Source organism: Pipra filicauda, unplaced genomic scaffold, assembly GCF_003945595.2.
Source record: "Pipra filicauda isolate LSUMZ 115617 unplaced genomic scaffold, ASM394559v2 scaffold93_size3172892_pilon, whole genome shotgun sequence".
NCBI classification, from domain to species: domain Eukaryota; kingdom Metazoa; phylum Chordata; class Aves; order Passeriformes; family Pipridae; genus Pipra; species Pipra filicauda.
Window position 1 is genome coordinate 1,959,102 of NW_024105131.1, and position 9,379 is coordinate 1,968,480.

The 9,379-nt window shown below is 40.4% G+C and overlaps 1 protein-coding gene across 1 annotated transcript; it reads left to right on the plus strand.

The window, feature by feature from the left end:
• Positions 1 to 1,718: 1,718 nt before the first annotated feature.
• Positions 1,719 to 6,798, plus strand: IL26 (interleukin 26). The gene is made up of 5 exons (XM_039391318.1): positions 1,719 to 1,889; positions 2,265 to 2,321; positions 3,827 to 3,958; positions 6,561 to 6,626; positions 6,712 to 6,798. The coding sequence occupies exons 1-5, from the start codon at positions 1,719 to 1,721 to the stop codon at positions 6,796 to 6,798; spliced, it is 513 nt and encodes a 170-aa protein (XP_039247252.1).
• Positions 6,799 to 9,379: the final 2,581 nt, after the last annotated feature.

Here is a 9,379-nt window from a genome sequence, read left to right on the forward strand (position 1 = left end):
TAAGTGGCTCATCTTCTGTCCATATACCATGTGTGCTGAGGTTTACTGCACCTCACCTGGCAAGCCTTACCGGCATTCAGAGAATTTAAATACAGACCACAGTTCACACAAGCACTAAAATGCACATAGAACCTCAGGTCTCCGTCAACTTCACTTTCCAAAAGTCTAATCTCTCTTCCCCTCGTTGGTTCTTTTTGTCCATTGACCCCATCAGAACTTCAGTGCTGGTGAAGCTACTAAAATGTGTAGATGGTTCTGTGGAAAAATGCATTTCCCGGAGCTGTTACAGGTGGGATCCTTGAAGCTGAATGTGAGTCAAGCTTGGCCTGGAGGATGCATGCATGCTTGTTTGTGTAAATGGTCAGTAGGATCAAGGCTGGGGTGAGTTCATTACCCGGCTTGTCTCACCCTTCTTCCTTTCAGAACTGACAATGTCCCTGGCACACCAGTGGTGCCATAGAGGGACATACAGCTCTGCCACATGGTCCCTTTGAGTCATTTCAGTTGCAGTTGAAACTATTTTCTCTGATCTCTTTAAGACCTTCTGTGTTGCTCTTAAAACATTAAAAGAGTAAAAAACTCTGTCCTTGGTGAACATTTCAAGACCTTGTTTTTGCTTCCAAAAAAATGGTATCAGGGAAGTATTGTTGTGCTAGACCAAAACCTGCTTTCTTCCTCTTCTTGTATAAACCTCAGCCATTTTTGGGGATCTTGACATTTGGCTTACAATCCTCCTTGGCTTTAACAGCCTCACATTGCTGATGTTACTTTGTGATTTCCAAGTCTATCCTTGAAGTGATGTTCTTGCATGTCTGGAGGGATATCTGAGAATCCCTCAGCATTTGGCTATCTTGGAAACAGGCCAGAGACATAGACTGTCCAATCTCTGTTTAGCACCTCTGTAGAAGAATGATCATCTGATTCTATGGTTTTACTTTTACCACCTCTGTGATGGGTATGCTGGGATCTTGCACTGGGATTGTTTCCCAGTGCCTATGTCTCTCTGGAGCCCTCACTTTCACATTAGACAGCCTACTGCTCCTACTGGGCCAAATCCTGCCCTGGCAAAAAGTTAACTACAGATGTTAAAACAGGCAGCAAACACCCTTGCTATTACCTGCAGTGCCCCTGAAAAAAATGCTTCTCAAAAACTGAACGATGAAGTTTTAAAGGCAGTGCAGTCCAGCTTCCTTATAGATAATAGATTTTCTAATGCTTTTCAGAGTAAATTAACAAAGATTTTTTTTTCTCTTTGGACCATTACCGTTCAGAAAAGTGCTGCCATAATGTTTTGTGGGAAAATAAAAAAAAAACTCAAAAACATGCATTTGGTATATTTTGTTATGAAACCAAACTAACACTCAACTACCTTTTCCTCACTTGACCACCACTTAAATGAAAGAAGGCTTATCACATGATAGGGAAGTTCTTCTTTCTTGGAAACCTTGACCCTGCTGCTGGTAAATATGGAGATGCCGTTTAGAAAAACGTCATAGATGATTGTGGTCAAATTTATTGAAAGTGGAGCAAGATGTATAAAAAAGCACAGCAAGAACACTGATCAGCCACCACATGAGCAATAGGTTATCTACGTGAGCATCTTGGTGCAGAAGCTGCTTTGAGGGTTAACAAAATTAGGTTAACCTCTGTCATCTAAGAGTTTGGCTGTGTCACATATGCTGCTGTGACTGTAGAGGCACGGAGATTTGGGAGCAAAGATGAAAATATGTTCTATTTTCAGATCTGGGCATTTTTTATTTCTGCTTTGTCTTTTCACTGTGGAAGGCAAAAAGTCACCTACAGGAAAGCATACCTGCCGAAAAGAACTCCTCTCCCAGGTGACAGAGAACCTGTATATCAAGGCAACTAGTTTAAAATCATCTGTTCCTGTAAGTTGATCCCACCAGTCAAAAAGTTTATTTTATTTATAGATGCTTCTTTACCAGTTTCATTACTGAACTCCTGGAAACTTTAAGAAGTTGAATGATCTCTACAGTCCTAAGAGACAGGGTAATGTAGCTACTTCTTTTGTAAAGCCGAGAAAAAATGATGCATAGAAGATGCATAGAGAGGCTGGATGAGTTTGCCATGGAAGAAGTTTGTAGCTCGGCTAGGATTGGAACACAGATTTACTGAGTCCTCATCCTGATGAAGGATGATGAAGATTATTGTTATTACTACTAAGTTTTGTACAAACCAGACTTGAAATTCTGTCTCCCTTCTTCTGCTCAGGTTAATTAATACTAGCACATTATATTTTACAGAAGGATCTCATCAAGACCACAAGACTGCTTAAAAAGTCTACGAAAATGCTGTTTATGGTAAGATTTATACTGGTTTTCCAGTTTCTTATTTTGATTTTCCCTTTATCAATAGAGACAGGAGTATGTCATCAAAAGGAATTACAGGTGATGCAAAAATTGCTTGTGTGTAATTAGATGGACATTTATGAAAACCATATGCTTAATGAAGTCCTCTGAGGAAGAATGTTATTTCTATGCCACATATTCTCACATGAGGAGACAGTTGATCACAGTACAGGGAGAAAGAGGTGAATTTGGAAAGCCTATCTGGAGGCACTTCTTTCTAGGTAGTTGCAGTGGTGCTCTGTCAAGGAAGTTGGGGTGAGAGTATTTGTAGTGTCAGGTAGGAGTGTGTGTGCTCATGGTAGCATTTGCTCCTCCTGTGAGCCCCTGGCTGCACACCAGCCTCCCCAGCAATGCTCTCAAGCACCAGCCCATTCACATGAGAGCCAGGGCCGCAGCCACTGTCCCGGCAGCTGAAGCACTTTCTTTTGAGGGCATGCAGTACCATGGATAGCCCAGGGATGCTGCAGAGAGTCAGGACACCCAAGGAGCTGCTTTGAGCTTAGATCTCTGCAGGTGCACTGGAAGAGAGAGATCAGAGTTCTGAGGAAGACTCAGCAAGGGAGTGAGAAACAAACTTTGGGGTGTCTAATTGTAGGTGACTACAAGTGTATGAGATATTTTAGTTTTCTTCATATAGAGATCTAGTCAACAGGGCCAACTGAGTCAGTTTATCCTTAAGTACAGACTGACTGGTCTTCAGTGTCCCTTGGATTTCACTGATTACCTTGGGAGTGAAGGCTCCTCACCTGGCTGTGGGACCTATATGTGGGACATCTGCATTTGGGTGGTGTAATATGCAGTTGCATTACTCTTCCAATGGGAATTTCACACCTGATACTTGGTTCTATTGCCGAAAAAATAGGGCATGTATCAATTTGAATTAACTTTGGGTGCCCAAGAGAACCGCTGGGCCAGGCAGGTGTGACACAGGGTTGACAGGATGACTGGTCTCTTCAAGAGGAGCCACAGACCAGGCAGATGTGACACAGGGTTGACAGAATGACTGGTCTCTTCTGGAGTAGCAGTTGGGGGTGGGCAGGATGCCCTACAGCATATCAAATGGCATTGGACATGATGCGGAGGAATGGAACGATGATACCCACAGTGACTCCTACAATTTGAACAAGATGGTCTGACTTAACTTCTCAATTCATCTCCCATTTATTCTTTGTGTGTTAAGTACATTTATTGCTGTCATTTCTGTTCATGGTTGGTCATACCAATACTTCTGTGCCTGCCAGCACAACACCCTCCTGTCTTTCTTTCAGAAACTACAACTAGATTGAGCTATTTGTAGCTCAAAAAGGAAGCAGGACAAGGGGATACTACAGTACATAAAAATGGTTTTATTCATTGCACGCTTTCCAAACATGCATATTTCTGTGAGGCTGAAATTTTCAGCTGAAGTTGACTTGTGAGGTTTTCATTTGGAAACTCATCACTTGATTTGTTTTCAGACAAACTGCAGTGTTCGAGATCAGCTCCTCTCCTTCTATGTGAAAAATGTTTTCAGTCGTCTTGAGGTAGGAAGAGACAAGTTGAACATTATTAGTGCCTTCCAGGTCCTGCAAGTGAACATGGATGCCTGTGTGAGTATATTCCAGACAGCTAAACTAACTTTGTCCATCTGAAATGTTAGAGAAGGGCTCCCTCTCAGTTTTTCAGCAGATAGGTGATTCAGAGTCATATTGTGTCCCACACCACAGAGGGCCCAAATTCACGAGGGCCAGGGAAGTTTAACACTGCTCATTTCTTCCCAGAGTGAACCTGTGGGGAGTGGTCAAGGTGATGGAGATCCCATGGAGGAAAGCCATTTCCCTACTGATTATATCACCCTGTACTCCCCTCTCATCACCAAAGCTGCAAAGAGGAAGGGTGATCACAGAGAGAGATGTGGCTCCTCAAGTTTCCGTGATGTAACACTGGTGATGTTTTCCTTCTTCAACGCGTACTCACTGGAAGTGTGCAGCCTTTACTCATATGTCCTCTCTTCTCCTCCACACTGAATTTTGAAAGAACTGGTGAAAGAACTTACTCTCATGAGTAAGCAGGAACCACAATTAGGAAGCACATTGGAGCAGTTCCCCTGTGCCCAGATTTGGAGCAGGTTTTCAGGAAGTGATGCTGCCCACTGGCAAAATGTCCCCAGAGCGGACCAGGTGCAGTTAAAAGACACTTTTGCCTACACAAATACACATACTAGGTAGGATGCTAAGATGACGCCAATACTTGTCGATCATTTCTCATCTTATTTTTAGTGGTAGACCAATAACAACAGAGTGTGTCTTCAACTTACATATCCTATGGATGTTTCTTTAATTCCCTAAACCTGTAATCCTCACAAGTCACAGTGTCCCAAAAAGTGCAGCATGACTTAGGGTGAAATATAGCCATGGATATCCAGGCAAATGTCTATAGTGATTTTAAAAAGTGAGACCAGGATGAGAAGTCAATGAATTAGTGAAGTTTATTAATTAAAAGAATTTAAACTTTGTCTAATCTGAATTGTATGGTAGCATGAAAGAAAAGGACATTGATTCTATGCTCACACAAATATTTGCTATGCAAGAATAAACAGCTTCAGAGATCTCTTTGCAGAGTTGTAGCTCAGAAGCCAACTGGGATATTTGTATAACTGGGATATTTGTAAAAAGATTCAAATCCCAATGGGAGACAACTTTACCAGTTTTCAGGTTCTACATTTAAAACCATGCTAAACAATTACGATTTACAGCCATTATTCACAGCATTTATCATACTGCTGTGGTTATCTGTGTCTGTCAAAATTCCAGATAATGTTGTACTATAACTCCAGAATACTATAATATAATATAATTCCAGATGCTATAATATACTGAAAGAGATTTCATTCTTGTCTGGAAAAGCAATTACACTCCATGCAAGTGCTAGTACACACTGAGGAATTTAGACTGTCAACTGTGACTGAATTCAGAATATCAGTTATTCTAAAATACCACCAATGACTGTAGCTTGCTGGACAGCTTAGTAATACGTTTGTTTCTGTGCTGTATGGAGACAAAATGATGCAGATTTCTCAGAGTTCCTGTGTTCTTTTTCATAATTAGTGCCAGTGTTTTACCCAACACAAGTCTAAACATAACAACTTATGTTTCTGAATCTTAGAAAGTGCTGGTAGGAGACATAAGTCTCCCCTGGTAGTAGAAAAGCAGTAGGTATTTGAGAAATGACGGCTTGCCTTGATTTTCTAGGAGACATCTCATTTCTGGAAACTAACACTTGAATTCTTTGTATTAATTTATATTAATTTAAACCCAACAATAAAAAAAAAACATGTGAAAGAATAATAGAAACTGTGAATGGAATTAAAGTACTAGATCCTTTGCTAATACCAAGCTTAAGATTTCTCCATCATATTATTCCTCAATAAATTAGCACTCATTCACCCACCTACATAAGCTTTTTAATGGTTATCATGTAGTTGAGTTATAAGATTTTTATCTGAAGGGATTTCCACCATGACAATATACTTATGTAATGAATTTGTTACCTTTCAAGAATAAAGTTCTCTACATAATTAAGCATAACAGTGATATCTTTGTATATATATATCCACCCTATACTCTCACAAACTCAGGCTGTAATTCAGCCAGCTAGAGGCATGCATGCTATTTAAATATCTTAACAATATTTGTCTCCAAACCACTTTCAAATACTTTTACATTTTTTAAAATGTTTGCTTTTATTTTCACTTTCATCATGTGACATGCCTTTAGGAAGCACAAAAGGTACCTTGAAAATGTCTGTGCTCTTTTTAAAGTACTATGTGTGAGATAGAAAGGTCTGATCATCCATTTCAGTGGAGTCATCTCCTTCCATATGAGTTGAAGACCTTTGCCTTTTTCTTTTTCAAACATGTTGTCTTTGCTTGTAGATTGGAAAACACCTGGTTTTTCCATGTTTTTCCCCTGGAAGAATGTATCTTCCTCTTTCAAAACCCACGGAGCTCATATTACCAATTTTTTGTGTTGTGAACTCAACTTGGCAGGAAGCATGCAGTTAAAAGAATACATTTGAAGTAGAGGGAGAAGTGGAAATGATGCTGAGTTCACACATTTTACTGGTAGCCCTATAGTGCCACACTGTGGGTTCGATTCTTCTTCATCACTATTTCTTTACATCAGCATCTTTGGATTTCTTTTCATCCTTCAGCTTCCATGTGCTCCATCCACAAGGTTAACTTCTGCAGTCAAAAAATTAAGGAGAATGTTTTTTAAGGTAAGAACAGGAGGCACTGGCTCCCCTCTGTGCTGTTCCAGGGCTGTAGGTAGTTTTTTTTCTAATGCCTTTATCTTCTCAACAGCTCGGAGATAAGGGAATCTACAAGGCCATACATGAGCTGGACATTCTCCTTCCCTGGATTCAGGCCTACATACAAACCATCGTATGAAGAATGAGGAGGTGACAGACAACATGCTGCTGCTGTGCTAAAAACAGATCCTTACCCAAAAGGCCTGAAAATGAATCAAGAGTCAGATGTGTAATGTATCTGTCAGTAACTGCATCCCATGGAAGGAGATTCTCTGTAACACCAGCAGCATAAAGAGGGATTTTCATGGATTTTCACAGTTAGCCTGGCATAGCAGCTATGCCTGCTCTGCCTCTGGAGCAGCTACAGCATGCTGCTGTCCTTCTCATCCTGCCTGCCTGCCTACCAGCTGCCACACAGGCAGCGCCCGAACACATCACACCAGCTTAAGTAAGAATCTGCTACCCTAAGGATCAGACACAATGTCCCATGTGCCATGGGCATGATCTAGACGTGCCATGGGCATGATCTAGGCATGCCTTGTGTCACCCTGCGTGAATAGAGTTCAAATAAATGAGGAACAGTTTTGAAAATCCCTCCCCTAAGCTATATTTCTTTTGGGTTTTTTTGTTGTAGATATATAACAGTATACCCAAGCCATTCTATATAAAAATAAGAAAAATAATTACATACTACTTATCTTTATTATTAATTTAAGATAATAATTGTTCCCTAATAAACATACACCAATTAATGTAAAAATTTTGGTCGAGGTTTCATGCATGGCCTTCAGATGTCACATGATCTACATGAGATCAGACATGCAGAAAACACAGTAAATGGATTGGTTTGACTAGGATTGTAAAATGTTTTAAGAGAGATTTACGGAAGTTGATGATAGTGGTTTCCAAAATGTCTCTCATATAGTACAGAATGAAGATGGATTTCTAATTTTCTCACATTTTTGAATATTTACCGGGCTTATGAACATATTCCCAAATCTGTATGTTTGGCACTTCCATGGGGCTGAGATTCTGCAAAATTCCAAATCTCATAGTTCTATTATGTAAGGAGCGTTGATGTCAGTGTGCTGACATCAACAAACCTGTGCCAGTTCCTCTTCTGCATTGTGGCCTTCTGCAGCCAAGGGGTGTTGGCTGATTTCTGACAGGTGGTCTTTTGATTCCAAGGTCCAATTAAATGTGCTCCCTAACTGGGCTATGATCAGAACACCTTCATTTTCATTCCTTCAGGGACCATTCAGAAACTCTCTGCGGTTGACGCACCTGTGGTAGCTAGAGCAGTAGGAGACAGCCTAGCTATTCCCACTCCTAACTCCTGAAAGGGCCACCACTGCTGCCAATGGGCTGTTGATTTTCATTCACGTGAGTTGTTAGTGGCTGGTGAGGGTTTAGGAGAGAGAAGAACATCATCTCTTATTTAAACTGGCAAATCACTACCCAGCGTCGTGGAGGGGAGAAAGGGGAAAGCTATGAGTAAATCCAGCTTATGACCTGCTTCTGTCGCCAGCCTGTATTCTAGCAGTTCCTTGCAACCCCACCTCACCTCTCCTTGTCTGCAAACTGTGTGTGACTTGTCCTTTCTGATGCCTCATAAACTGCTTCAGGTTACTTTGACGTCAAAGAATCATATTAGTTACGTGTTGAAATATAGGACAAAGTACAATGGTGGATGCTCTTTGGAAATGCTTTCTGACTGACTGTGGTACTGGGACAAGCAAAAATAGTGTGCACTTCATGTACTCAGCGTATTCCAGAGTTCAGCAGTCAGTGCTGTGGCATTTCTACACATCTTTTGCAGGGGCCCCTTGATGTCTCTGTGTTGATTTCAGTCATCACATATTAAATATCTCAGTTCAGGGGACCTGACTAGACACACCTGTTAATGCATTGGGATAAACACTGGAGATGGTTTGGTCTAACACTTATATAAAGAACTGTACATACGTGCTAGTTTCTGTTTGTTGAACATTTTCTTCTTTTACCATGTTTTCACCTGATTATGTATATCCCACAGGTTTGATAAAAAAAAGGGCTGACTCAAAGAACTCTAAAAGGAGGAAAACATCATACAATCTCTGATATAGACAATTCTCAGGTAAATTCCATTGGTTGTTGCTCTTCTGAAGATGGGAAATCAGTTATGCAGACAAAAGGAAATAGGATGCATGAATAAACCAATGTTACACCTCACATAACGAGTCAGATAGTGACTGAAATCTTCTCTATGCAGAGTTAATATTTTTTTTAGCTATATGATTTTCACATCCTCTTTGATCTCCATGTTCCTCAGACACTGACTTAAAAGGACAGAGCTTGGGAATAGGCTGCCAGGTGCCCATGGCAGAAGTAGAAGAGAAGAGTAAGAATATTTTGTCAAATAAATTCAGTTATAAACTGTCCTATAAAAGCTAGTCAGTAAATAATTCACAAACCCCCCACAATTAAAAGAAAAAAAAAAAGGAACTCAACCAAAGAGTAACATATAATCTACTAAAATTGTTCCTTGGCGCTAAAAATTTAAACCTTTTCCTTTTGAAGGATAATAGAGATGCCTAACAAAAATGTTCTTATGCATATATGTTCTTACTCCCTGAGGCAACAAACGTAATGTCCCGCCCTACCAGTGATTTTTAAATTTTAGAGGGACCTGCCAATCCACAACATACACAGACTAATATATAAAAGGCACAGGTGAGGAG

Bases quoted from the DNA above. Each gene is read 5' to 3' on its own strand.
- IL26 (XM_039391318.1), top strand. From the start codon at position 1,719: ATGAAAATATGTTCTATTTTCAGATCTGGGCATTTTTTATTTCTGCTT. The intron at 1,890-2,264 runs GTAAGTTGATCC...TATATTTTACAG, and splicing joins GTTTAAAATCATCTGTTCCT to AAGGATCTCATCAAGACCAC. The intron at 3,959-6,560 runs GTGAGTATATTC...TTCATCCTTCAG, and splicing joins AAGTGAACATGGATGCCTGT to CTTCCATGTGCTCCATCCAC.